Consider the following 13,334-nt stretch of genomic DNA (forward strand, 5'->3'; position numbering starts at 1 on the left):
TAAGAAGTAAATAGTCAACAAAGGTTACTTGTAATTATTAGTTTAGTCCAAGTTCTAAGATGTTATTGGTATCTTAGTTTCTTTTATCCAAACATTATTCCTTCCTTTGCTATTTCATTATGAGAAATTATGCTGTCTTTTCATTTATCTTTTTGTGGTTCTTGATTGCCCTTTTAATAAGTTACTGAGATCTACTGTTTAAGTATTTTTTTAAAGTTAGTATTTTTAAAATTAGACTTATTTCAGTGCCTTAAATCAACCTTGCAAATAATTCAAGTTTGAAGTCCTGTGTTTTCTTTAATTAGTTCCTACTCTTCTGCTAAAAGCTGAATGACTATCCATCTCTATTATTTTCTCAGCATAAGATGTGCCATGTCCAGAGCCAGTGGCTCTTTGCTAGCTTGTGTATTGTCACTTTTCTCACAACTCATCGAGACCTCTACAGCACCAGCATTTCCTGGAAATTCTGCCCGTAATTAGTTTTGCAGAAATACAGCCATGTTACATCACTGCTCAGGAAGTCATGCAATTGCATTCTTTACGCTTTTATGGCAGGAAGGCAAGCTGATATCAGGTATTTGATTTTTTAAGAAAGCAAATTCAGGGTCTGTCTTGACATCATTATAGATTGGCCCAAGTAAAACATCTACAAGTACAGCACAGATTATATATATAGTGTTAAGGAAATATTCTATTATCAAGAGTTAAAAGAAAGAAAATTTAATACATTTTTAACCTTTTGTTTTTAGTAACAGCATTTAGGTTTTTTAGGGAATGTTTAATGGTTGAAATGGTTTCAACTACCTACCTACATCTATAGGTAACTTCCAATTTGAGGTTGTGGTTGTTGGTCAAAGAGCATCTGATAATTATTTTATTTGCAGATAGGAACACATTATAAAAGAAAATTGTTTTCAATTATAATGTACCCACGATAGGAAAACTGCTTTCACTTGTAACATATGCATGATGCTTAATTACCAAGGATTAGAAACTCGTAGCCTAAATTTTTCCATCTGTTAAGTAAGAGGTGAATCATCTTAGTATTAAGCTAATAGTGGTTCTCATCCATAGCTGAAACTGACTTTGGTAGAAGAGGCAGTAAGGGTTAGTAAATGGTGAGAATAGAGGCTGTGTGGAAGGAAAAAGCATGAAGGTGGAAACCAGAATTAGGATTGTCTTCACAACTAAAACTTCCAGAGATAGTTTGCAGTGACGGTCAGCTTCCCTATCACATGTCTTCTTCTGCTTATAAACATTCAGCTTGCTCGTTGTCCTTTTCATTGCTGTCATTTGTTGTTTCCAACCAGAGTTTTTCACTCTGATCTTTGCAGAACAGACTGTACTCCTCTATATTTGTGTATGTGAATTAAGTGTGTTATATTTTTCTACTTGTAGGGAAAAAGAAATATTCCAGAAACAAAGTGTGTGGTTTTTCATCTGTCCATATCACAATAATTTTCCCCTTTCAAGGAAAATGTTAAGTGCCACTTCCATTTAAAGAAAAGTCTGATTGAAATTATAATGCATTTTTTCTTTATAATACTGAGGATTGAACACAGAGCCTTGTACCTACTAGGCAAGGGCTTTATCAGTGACCTTCCTTTTTAGCTCTTACTGTATTTTGAGATAGGGTCTTTTAAGTTGTCTAGGCTGGCCTCGATATTGCTCTCCTTCTGCCTCAGCCCCCCAAGTAGCTAAGATCACATGTGTGCACCACCATAGCCCATCTTATAGTGGACTTAGGGTTAGATAGAGAGAGCAGTGTGGGTGAAGTGGGACTCTGCCTGTGGGTGGGAGAGATGAAGAAACTGAATACGACAGGAGTTAGCCACATTGGGTGCTGGGGTACAAGGACACCATCCTTATTTAGAAGACTAGAAAGTGGAACAAATTTGTATGCTCCTTTCTGAGTTTGAAAATGCTTTGTTCTTTCATCCCACAGGGAGAGTTTAGCACAAATTATAGAAGAAAATTTGAACAGTCTTGGCCGTTTAAGTACTATTATTCGTGAAGCAAATGGGGAACAGGGCAGTAGCATGATGGTAAGTTTGGTGTGGATATGTATGTGTGTTTTAGTTATGTAAGGTACAAAAGATTTAACTTTTGTGCTACCTTTATTTGGCACTGTGGATGCATATAGGTAATAGAAGTACTTAGAGGAAAGAACATTTGAAGAAATGTCCTTGGAGCTGGGGATTTAGCTCAGTGGCATAAGCACCTGCCTTGCAAGCAGGCGGTCATGAGTTTGATCCCCGGTACTGATTAAAAAAAAAAAAAAAAAATGTTCTCAACCTCAAATTTCCATCTTCTTTTACTCAGGGATGTGCTAGGGTAACTTTATTCAGATTAAGTTTTCTTTGCAGTACAAGCATTGAAATTGGGTAATTTGTATCATTTTGCTTCAGCAGTTTTTTCCAATAAGATTGACCTTGTATAGTAACTGAAATGCAGTACCTGCTTCATATAAATGAATTATCTTAATATATTTGTAATTTTTAAAAGTGTTTATATTGATATGTGATTACTGTGAACTATTGATTTGTCAGAAATAGGAGAAACTACAATAAAGTATGTACTGAATTAACAATACTGCATTTAATCTCAGTGTCAACTCTATGTGTCTGCTTTGAGAATAATTATTTGAAATTGGCAGAAAATAAAGTGAGCTAAACTCAATTGTAATTTGTGTATTTTTGATTTTTCAACTATAGGTCTTTTCTTTTTTGTTTTGCTGAGAGGATTTTGCTAGGTGGTATAGGCTGGCCTTGAACTCTTTGTCTAACTCAGGCTGGCCTCAAAATCATAACAGTCCTCCTGCCTCAGCTTCCCAAGTGCTGGAATTATAAGTGTGTGCCACTATGCCTAGCTCAACTTTTGATATAAAATGTCCAATCATACAAAAATGAACACCCATTTATTATACCACTTATAGTCAACTTCTAATTGTAACTTTTTCATGCCTGGTTTTAGAATCTTGATTGGAGTTGGTTAACTGAATGACTTGAAACTTGTTCACTGTTCTCAAACCTATGGAAGTTGTTGCTGAAAATGTTGGAAATTTGTTTTTCCTCAATGAAACCATTCTTCACATACCAGTCAATGGAAGAAATGGCTATACTCAGAAACTACGCATGGCTTTAGTCTTGATCTTGAGTAATTTTAACCTCCAAAAACAGATAGGATTCTATGAAAAGTCAATGGACTTGTTTAAATATTTGTTTCAATACTGCAACTATTTAGGAGCATCATTATGGCCCATATGTTTTCAAACTTGGTAAAAACATTACTTACTTACCTGATTTAAAATATCTTCTAAAGTTTTAACTTTTAAGCATAAGGCCAAAAATAGTATTATATATATAGAAAAAGAAAGTCACTTAGCATGCATTTTAAGTAAATGTTGCCTATGTTTTTTATGGAAGAGACTGTTCATAAGTAAAATTGTACTTTTTGAAGAATAAATCCTACCTCCTTGTGTTGCACTCAGCAAAAACTCTTCCCGGCATCATAAGGAGTTGGCTTAATCCCATTTTATTTTTACAACACATTTAATAGTATCCCCTTCTTACAGAAGGGATTGTGCATCTGTGCCTTCAATTCCAGTTGATTGTCCTAAATCATGTGTATTATATATGTGTATGTATTTAAGATGTACATTTAATGTCAAAGAAAGATGTCTGTTAATTTATAATGTGTTTGAAAGCTTATATGTTTTTCATTTGTTTAAATAGGTTTTTGTGTCTTGTACAAGTTTCTAAAGATCTGCATTCCCTTAACTGTAATTGTAATTTCAAAATCCAAGAAGTTCTGAAAACAAAGTTTTCATAAGCTTGATGAAAAAATTAATTTTCTTATATTTCTAAACTCATTGTTTATCCCACTGTGTGTGAATATTCATTTATTTTACTGCAGATATATTAATATGCTTAATTACTGGGAAAAGGGTTCTACCACATTTTTAAAGGGTCAATGTAGTATGGTATGTGTACCAAATTACCTTTTTAAAAATCTGAAAATTTTGTAAGTCTGAAATATCTGGCCCCAAAGCTTTCCGATAATGCATTGTGGTTCTCTTATCTTTTGTTAAATAGCCTAGAAGGTATTATTTGTCTAAAAAATGTGAAATTTTATATTCTAGATAGTTTTTTCACTTTATGTATTAAATGATTTTTAAATTACACTTTGAATCTCTATTCATTATAAAAACCAGATTATTCACGAAGTAGAACCAGAGCATAGAATAACATAATAGGTTATCCTTGGCTTTGTTATTGTGGTGGTGGTTGTTTTTTCAGTACTAAAGATTGAACCCAAGGCCTTTGCACTGACACACATTCACAGGCCCCTTTTTAAAAAAACTTTTGAGATAGGGTCTCAGTAAAGTTACACTAGCTGGGCTCAAACTTGATGATCTTCCAGCCTTAGCTTTCTAGACTGCTGAGATTATAGACATGTGGCATCACATCTGGCATCTCTTTGTGTTATTTAAGAATTACATAAGACTTACGGTAAAGTAAGTATCAGGCATCTTCTTTATATAGTCTTTTCTCTTGAGAGATTTTATTTCCACTGTCTGTGACTAAACCCCATAGACTAGGTCTTGCCCTAGAAACTGATGCCATCATCCTACTAGCCCCATTTTTTGTGAGTGATATCATTTTTCAGTCACAAGTTTGAAACCATGGAGTAACTGTCCTTTTTATCAAGTATCACTGTTTCTCTAAAGAAAGCAGTCTATCTCTTGCTTCCCTAGTACTAGAAGGTTTTATGTATTTGCACTGCTGAGGATCGAATCCAGAGTCTCATGCACACTAGGCAAGTGCCTTCCACTGAGCTACATCTGCAGCTCTCTAGATTTTAAATATAAACATTTATTGGATACCTATTGTTCAGGAGAAACTAATCTGGATGGTAAGATAAGAGACAACACAGACAGTAAAATAAAAGTGTTTCCTGATAGTGTGAGTAAACATTGCTGTATTGTAATTATTATTCAAGGATTTTTTTGCAGTCATGCATTTTCTGACTATCACTGTAATAACTGATAAGAATTTTGCTACTTGTGGGGTCCATTTTGATGGTGTGTGACTGAGGTGATGTTAGTCATTACAGACTGTTAAAGTAAGATCAGCCCAAACCTGTTTTTGACACATGAGTCCACCATTCACTTTTTTTTTTTTTTCTTTTTATCGGTACCGGGGATCGAACTCACGACTGCCTGCTTGCAAAAGCAGGCACTTATGCCGCTGAGCTAAGTCCCCAGCCCCCACCATTCACTTTTTGTTGGGCAACATTTTTTTAGCACTGAATGGAAGTTGTGAACTGTAATACATTTCTTTCCTCAATCTAAGCATTATTGTGACAAACATATCACAATAATATATATTATTGTGTGTATCCAGAAAACAGGTCTAGCAAGTTAATGCTTTTTTTTTTTTTTTTTTGCTTTTTAAAAGTTAAAATAGCTAAGCTGTGCAAATATTTACTTGGAACAGATAATAGTCCCAGACAGCCCTAAGCAATAAAATCAAATGAATCATACAGGTAAATACATTTATTGAAGAGTATGCTAGGGTGGTCTGCAAGACTTGCTTCAATGAAGATTTGAATTGATTGTATTTGCATTTTCTCATTTCCACTACTCTTATCGTTATAACCTGGGATCTGCACTTTCCTAACCACTTGACCCAGCCTGTAGCCACTATGTCTCCACACTCAGCCATTTTGCATTTTTTCTTTTTTTTTTGGGGGGGGGGGAGTAATCGGGGCTCGAACTCATGACCTAGTGCTTGCCAGGCAGGTGCTTACTCCACTGAGCTAAATTCCCGGCCATTTTTATAGTTCTTAAAGCACTGCTTTCCCATATTTCCCTGCCCAAGGACTCAGAGGACCTTCCAATACTCATCGGGTTTGTCAGGTTATAGTCCCACCACTACTACCTCCCAAGGTTTACACCATTTCTGCCCAACTTAGTCACATTTGACATCCTTATTTCCCTTATATTTGTCCATCTCTAACCTGTACCTTGTTGCTTTTTATTTTTGATAATACATACACATGGGCAGAATTTTTGTTATAGTTTAAATCTAAAATGTTTTCCAGCAGTTTCCTGTGTTCAGAAGTGGGGCTTTCAGAATGTGATTGGACCACGAGGTTGCTAACCTCATCCCTTAATGAGTTCATAGCTGAATGGCTATTAGGAGGTAGGGCCCAGTTGCAGGAGGTGGGTCAAGGTGGGGTGTGCTCCTTTGGAGGGCATAACTCTTGCTCTGGTTATCTTACTTTCTGCTTCTTAGTTGGGAAGAGCATCTTTCCTCTGCAGTATACTCCACATCATGCCCTTTCTCCTCTGGAGCCAACCTGTCATCCATAGACTAAAACTGGAAACCTTGCACCAAATTAAACCTCTTTTTTTTTTTTTTTTTTTTTTTTGTCTTTCTGAGACAGGGTCTCTCTATGCAGTTCAGGCTGGCCTTGAGCTTACTTTGTAACCTCGGCTGATCTTGGAACTCTCCAGGATCGTGCTGCCTCAGTCTCCTAAATGCTGGGATTACCAGTGTGAGCCACCACGCTCAGTTTGAACCTCTCCTTTAAGGTGCAAGTGTCGAATTTTGTCCCAGCAATGGAAAAGTGATTAATACAATTTTAAAGGTCTGACGAATATGAAGTGAAAAATCTTCTCATCCGTTCTCTAACCATCCAGTTCACCTTCCAGCAGAACAATGCATTGCAGATTTTCTACATTTGGTCCTAGCCTATCAGCGGACTCCTTTTCAATGCAAAAGGCTTTGACAAAACTCCGTTTACTGTTCCTTTGGGCTCCCTGGAGGACAGCATGCACGCATACACACACACAGTCCTCACACAAGCCTCTTGGATCAGCATTCTAACACAATAAATAATAAAAGAATATAAAAACTGAGTGAATGATGATATAACTGGGTCGAATAGATTTTTCTTCTGAATTCCCTCAAGCACTTTTCCTTGCAACAAATTGGTTGCTCCTGAAGTACTGGCTCTATGCCCAAAGCACACGCTTACCGCACACAGCCATAAGCCTCAAAAGTAAAAAAGTAGGGAGCTGGGGATTTAGCTCAGCGGCATGAGTACCTTCCTTGCAAGCAGGCAGTCGTGAGTTCGATCCCTGGTACCGATAAAAATGAAAAAGACCAAAAAAAAAAAAAAAAAGAAAAAGAAAAAAAAAGCTATCACACAGAGAGAAAGACTGGGTTCTTTGTACAAAAACAAATTAGTCCCTTGCTTAACCGGCCAGCTCTTTTCTTCTGCCTCTTTTCTTACTATCGACTTTCCTCCTCGACTGGAAAAAGTGATCAAAAAACCAGCAAACGTACTTTTAATTGGTGCGCGGCGGGGTGCCTGGGAGAATTTTGTCCAGCCCGCGCCCCGTCTCACTTTCCGCGGGGCGGGAGAGGGACGCTGCGTCCGTGTGCGTCGCGCAGCCGTAGTGCTGGTCGAGTAGGCAGGGCCGACGGCTGGCGGCTGTTGGAGCGGCCCAGCCTGAGGGGCGGCAGCACGTGCGGGCGGAGGCGATGCGTCACTGATCGGTGTGGCGCGGCGGAGAGGTCGGCTTTCCTCTGGTTCCTGCGACTGGTCCCCTCCTCGGTGCCTTCTACCCGGGTAGCGACAGTTGGACAGAGGGTATCACGACGCTTACCATGCGGGCACGGGCCGACTGGGCGGAGGGGCTGGCGAAGAGAACGTGGGCTCCGCCAGGAGCGAAGAATAAGGAGAGAAGAGGGAAGGATCCCCTGGCTCGGCCTGTGGGAGAGGGCTGCAGGTCTTGTAGAGGGAGGGTGGAAGTTGAACGGGCGGGCTTGCCACTCTGAAACTGAGGGACCTTTCCTCTCTCACCCAGGAGAAACAAGGATGAACATGACTCAAGCTCGGGTGCTGGTGGCTGCAGTGGTGGGGCTGGTAGTTGTCCTTCTCTACGCTTCCATTCATAAGATTGAGGAAGGACACCTGGCTGTGTACTACAGGTGAGCGACAGGTGGAATCGGCCTTGGCTCTAGAGCAGTTGGAGCGAGTATCCCGTCAGTGTGGTGTCTCGGGAAGTTGCTCTCTTTGCGCAGTCCTACTAGCACTCCCCAGCCCTCGGGAGAGCTGAAGACTAAGGAGGCTTTTGCGGAGCGAGCTTCCGGTTTTGGGTGGTCTTTGCGCACAGGTTAAGACTCGGTAGGAGGATAGGAAGCAGTCACTGTGTAACTGAAGAGACGGACAAATCACTTAAAAGAGTGTACAAGCTTTTAGTTTGCCACTATAAATACTCCAGGAAATGTGCCCCTGTGCTCACTTCAGCAGTACATATGCTAAAATAGGAAATATGGATTTTCCTTAGATTTTTCTCAGAAAGAACTTCCCATTATCTGATTATGTCTTATAACTTCTTGGTAACTGTGACAGTCTTTACATCCTCTGGGTCTACAAGCGCTACAATAATGACCACTCTTCTTCCTTCCTATTTCTTTCCAAGTAGAGAGATGGGATGGATGTGTTGCTGACTGGTTGAGCTGACATCGTTTTTCCTTCAACATAAATATCACAGGTTCTTTTTGTATAGACTAGTAAAAAAGAAGCCAGTTCGTAGAGAAATTGCGAAAGTGGTATATTCAAGAAGAGCTTCAGGGTTTTGCATATTTCTGTTTCCCCTCAATGTATTTCTACTTACAGATCCATCGTGAATCCTAGGGAAAAAGTGTATGTTAGTGCTATATCTTAGCAGATGTAACTCCAGCAGAGTAAAATGACACTTAGTCCAGATTTCTGTTCAATTTGGCATTGTCTTTGGACAGTAAAACCAAGGAAAGAGTGTTTCAAGTTGTGGCTCTCAAAGATGTACTAATGAGCCTAAAACAGTTCATCTTTTATTAGATACTATGAGTTATTGGGAACCCTATTTAGAATTTCCGGACAGGAAGTTAAGTTATATAAATTTCTTGTTCGCTATATGAAATAGACTTTTCATTTGCTCCCAGATTACCTCCTTTTTATAATTTATAGGCCATGCTTTCATAGTTCTCACATCTAAAATTTAATGAACAAGCTCATATCTTATTTATTTGTAAACTCAATCTTCTTATCCTTCGTCTTTCCATACCAGTTTTTGGTTTTTATACAGAAAATATGTTCCTGATGTTTTGATTATCTTGCAGATAAAAGAATCATGAATCGTAAAATTTTTCTCTTTCCTTAAAAGTTTACTTGGCTTCTTTTTTTTCAACCTAATGAGTAAATGGATAATTCTCTGATTTGTCTCTTGTTATGTATGTTAAAGCATTCAACTGGGAGCCTTTAAAATTTTTTCCTCAAATATCCCTCAGGAGATTTAAAGACCAAAGACAATCCTTTGAATGTGAGACCCAGAAGTATGGTTAGTTGAGCTTATGAAACAAGCTGTAATATCAGCAGTTCAGTTTAATTTTTTAAGTGTGGTAGATATTCTACACAACAGTTTTTCATCATCAGTAACTCCTGTTAGGCTTTAATAGTTTAGAGCAGCAGTGGCGAACCTTTAAGAGCTTTCAGTGATACAAACACACTGCTGTGGCACACATACCATAGGTTTGCTACCATTTATTTAGAGGATGAATAAGAGCGAATGTTTATGATTGCATTTTAGATTTAGAAAGAGAATTTCTCTCTTTATAATTTTGTTAAATTGAAACATCTTTTTTGCAGGGGAGGAGCTTTACTAACTAGCCCCAGTGGACCAGGCTATCACATCATGTTGCCTTTTATTACTACGTTCAGATCTGTGCAGGTGAGTGATTCCTAGGGATTCCTGATAGACAGATACAACAGGAATTACCACACTGTTGGGTGGATATGGATTTTCTTACTTCTTAAGCATATGTTAGTATTTACCTAAATGCACAAGATACTTTAGAGTACTGTTGTTGTAGTACAACTTATGATTTAAAACCACCTCACTGTCTTAAAGAAAATTAGAAGTATGAGCTAGGCAGCATAAAAGGACTAACTACCACCTGCATCAGGCAGATTTTCTGTTGCTACTATCAAAATAAAAACAAATTAGGAATACAACTAGAAAACCAAGTGATTACTAGGTTTAGAATAGTGTTTTGTTTCCATAGAAGCAGGCTCCTTGGCTACTGTTAACGTGGAGGATCTAAAATTTTACACAGTTTTCTTGCCTCACCGTTTTTTGCCTGGTATATTAAATACAATTTTATGTGGAACCTTAATGAGTGTGATATTTTGACATCATTCCAGAATATTTTGAAATAAGTGTATCATTAAAAAGAATGTCTTGGCCATGGAAGGCACTTAACATCTTTTGATGTAGCAAGATGATGTGTTTAAGCTATGACTGCTTTTGCAAATTCAGTGTGAAAGTTTCTGGGTTCCGACATTTATTGACCTGCTAATATTTCAGGAGTTAGGAAAACTTGATATTATTTTATCTTATAATTTCAATTCTAAGCTTCCTGCCAAATGAGAGTTTAATTATGAATAGCTAAATCCCCCTAGATTTCCTTATAGTCTCCCTTTTAAAGGACTTTTAAAAATGCATCTACTGAAATGAAACACTATTCTCCATATAACACTGATTTCCATACTTTTCCATACTTATTTTATTCATTCTAGTCATGGTTAATGCTGTTACTTCTTCACTCATCATTTCTATTTTTCTCTTCCGTTTAAAACTTGTCAGCCTTTTTATGACTCGTCCCAGAATTCTTCTCTGCTGATCTATATCTCTTAAACTCTGTATTATAAATTTTGGCCTTTGATCCTATTTAGTAATGTTGTCTTGTATTGTTCTCTAGTTTGTGTGTGTGCATGTGTCTGTCTGTCTGTCAGTGTTTTTCCTGACACTGTAATCTCAGAGACAAGAATTATAACATTCATATTTCTTATCTTTCTGCTAATGGTATAAATTGTTAAATTGAGTTAATTTCTCAACAGTGTGATATAGTGAACACTGGGACTTTGCTCTGCTTTAGTTGTATGACTTTGATAAAATCACTTAATTGTTGGCGACTTCAATTATTCTTATGTGAAAGAAGAAATTTTAATCCCTTGACCTCACTATCAGCTTAAACAGTCTGTAATGATGTTAACAATGGCATCATCTGACCTTTAGAGATCAGAGGCTTGTTATCTTGTTTAAAGCCAAGAATGTCTATCTCTGTGTTTTTGAGATTTAGTATGTTAAGTAATACTGTTGCAGATATATAGATATAGATAGTAATATTAAAAAGATTTTAGAGCTTAACTATATATAATAAATACAATTCTAATATAGTGATCAGCTGTCATACTTAGATACAAATGAAATTGATATAAAGATTTTTATCAATGTCTACAATCTACAAAAATATTAAATGCTACTGGTTTAGTTACTGGTGTTTAGTTTAGTTTAGTTACTGGTGTAACTAAATGGAATGTTGTTTAGATGTGACATAATAACATTCTAAGAAAATTTGGATTAATAACACTTTAGAAAGTGTCCTTATTTGCCTAAGATATAAAAAATTGGTTTCTAGGAATTTTTTTGGAACATGTTGAAAGATAACATCCCTATTTAAACAAATGATTTAACAACTTGACAACTGAAAGGAGTACATATAAATGTGAAATCATATATGTGATATATAAAAAACAAAGTTTAAGGAAATTTTATGAAAAATTTCAGCCTTTAAAGTATACATAAAATAAAAATAGATCCACATTGTGTATGTGTCTGTGTTTGTTACTGGGGACTGAACTCAGAGCCTTCGCACAGAATGATATTCCCAGCCCTTTTTCACTTGTGTTTTGAGGCAGGATCTTGCTAAGTTTCCAAGGCTATGCTCAGATTTGTTGTCCTCCTCTGCCAACCTCCCAAAGTGGTTAGATGACAGGTGTGTGCTACCACACCCAGATTAGACTCACAAAATAAATATCCCATCATACTTAGGAGACACTTTTTAGTAGTATGAAAGGACCATAAAAGCAAAGATACGACATTAGAGATTTAACCTAAAACTCCCAAGTTCTTCGAAGTTTCAAAACTGGCAAGAGAATATCCTTTAGATTTAAATAGCAATGTACATATTTTACTTCAACTATGGAAGTTCAATTAATATATTGAAAGAAAATAAATTGAATTCATCTCTTCATCCCACCTCATTTTACCTGAGATGTTCCCTAACATTTACCATTGCCTAATCTGTCAACCCAAGATTTATGTTTTATTTTTTTTTTTATCTTGGAATTTTATGTCCAAGCATATCCTTCTGTTACTATGTATTGACAGCTTTCAGTTTTCATGGTCTTTACTAAATTAACCTAAGTAAGTTTATCCTTTAACTTCCCACCTGATTGTCTTACCTTCAAGTAAGATAAATAATAATGAGAACCACATTACATGTAAGCAAAGGAATTAAGCAAAAACCTTTTTTTCCTTTTTTTTCTTGCAGTGCTAAAAGTTGAGTCCAGGTATTGTGCATGCTAGCAGGTGCTCTACCACTGAGTCACGTCCCGAGCCTGACATTTTGGTTTTTTTGAAAGATTCAAATTTTATGTAGTCTTACCCCCTAGCCAGCATTCAGGGTTCTCTACGTGATATCGTCATACTGTTTTCTTAGAATTCACCACTTATCTAAACTGTGCCTTCTGCTTCAAACAACTTGATCTATGTGTACACAGTATGTCTTCAGCTTTGTGTATGAGAATGGACATTTATTGAAGTTGTACTTGAATATGTACTTGTGCCTACTCTCCTCTTAGTTCTCCCTCTATAGATCTAGCTTATACTTGAGAGACCTTTTAAAATTATCATTTTATTTCTTGTAATTTAACTCCTAACAGTTTGGTTTATGTTTATTTTGTGCCTGTTGGTGGATTGTTTTAAGAATTTTATGTCTTGTGCTGGATTGTAATTTTTTTGAAAACAGAAACTGTGCTTCTTTTTTCTATTTCATGAAGTGAAATATTCTATTTCATGCTACTGTTGCTTATTAAGTACAGTGCGTCCAGAATATACTCATTAGGTGCTGAGCTCTTTGAGGCTTTTAGAGTACAATAGAAAGTTATTCTGGATTCAACAAAGGTGTGTCATGGCAAAGCAATTAAGAACTAGATTGTTGGCTTAGTAGAAGGAAGCAGTATTAATGCTGGCACTTGTATTAAAAGGGAAACTGAACAGAATACATGAGAAATCACTGAACTAAAATACTGAGTATGGCTTTAGAGAAAAAAGTTTGCTGTTGAGTTCAAGGGCAGCGTTGAGTCATAGGACGCTTGTACGCATAAAATAGTTACCTTTTATCTTTAGTGTAAACAGTAATATTAGCATTGGAATC

At 36.9% G+C, this 13,334-nt stretch overlaps 2 protein-coding genes across 9 annotated transcripts in view; both read left to right on the forward strand.

Moving 5' to 3' along the window:
* Nucleotides 1-4,183, forward strand: part of Chuk (component of inhibitor of nuclear factor kappa B kinase complex) — a 38,336-nt gene extending 34,153 nt beyond the window's left edge. For 2 of the 4 annotated variants that reach the window (XM_005008065.4, XM_063245042.1), the window contains exons 20-21: nt 1,946-2,045; nt 2,974-4,183. In XM_005008065.4, coding sequence (XP_005008122.1) covers nt 1,946-2,045; nt 2,974-3,003 — 130 coding nt within the window. In that variant the 3' untranslated portion in view covers nt 3,004-4,183. Of the gene's footprint in view, nt 1-1,945; nt 2,680-2,973 lie in introns of those variants that run through there. The other 2 variants (XM_013143607.3, XM_063245040.1) reach the window with 1 other exon arrangement.
* A 2,746-nt stretch (nt 4,184-6,929) lies between these two features.
* Erlin1 (ER lipid raft associated 1) overlaps nt 6,930-13,334 on the forward strand; it is a 47,373-nt gene continuing 40,968 nt past the window's right edge. For 2 of the 5 annotated variants that reach the window (XR_001199294.3, XM_003479791.5), the window contains exons 1-3: nt 7,414-7,662; nt 7,880-8,003; nt 9,703-9,784. Coding sequence is in view for 4 of the 5 variants with exons in the window: in XM_003479791.5 (XP_003479839.1) it covers nt 7,891-8,003; nt 9,703-9,784 (195 nt within the window). In the remaining variant the exon portion in view is untranslated. Of the gene's footprint in view, nt 7,663-7,879; nt 8,004-9,702; nt 9,785-13,334 lie in introns of all 5 variants that reach the window. The other 3 variants (XM_063245050.1, XM_013143618.3, XM_013143619.3) reach the window with 3 other exon arrangements.

The sequence above is a fragment of the Cavia porcellus genome, unplaced genomic scaffold, assembly GCF_034190915.1.
Source record: "Cavia porcellus strain 051 isolate PalLab524CR breed Dunkin Hartley unplaced genomic scaffold, mCavPor4.1 scaffold_2, whole genome shotgun sequence".
NCBI lineage: Eukaryota > Metazoa > Chordata > Mammalia > Rodentia > Caviidae > Cavia > Cavia porcellus.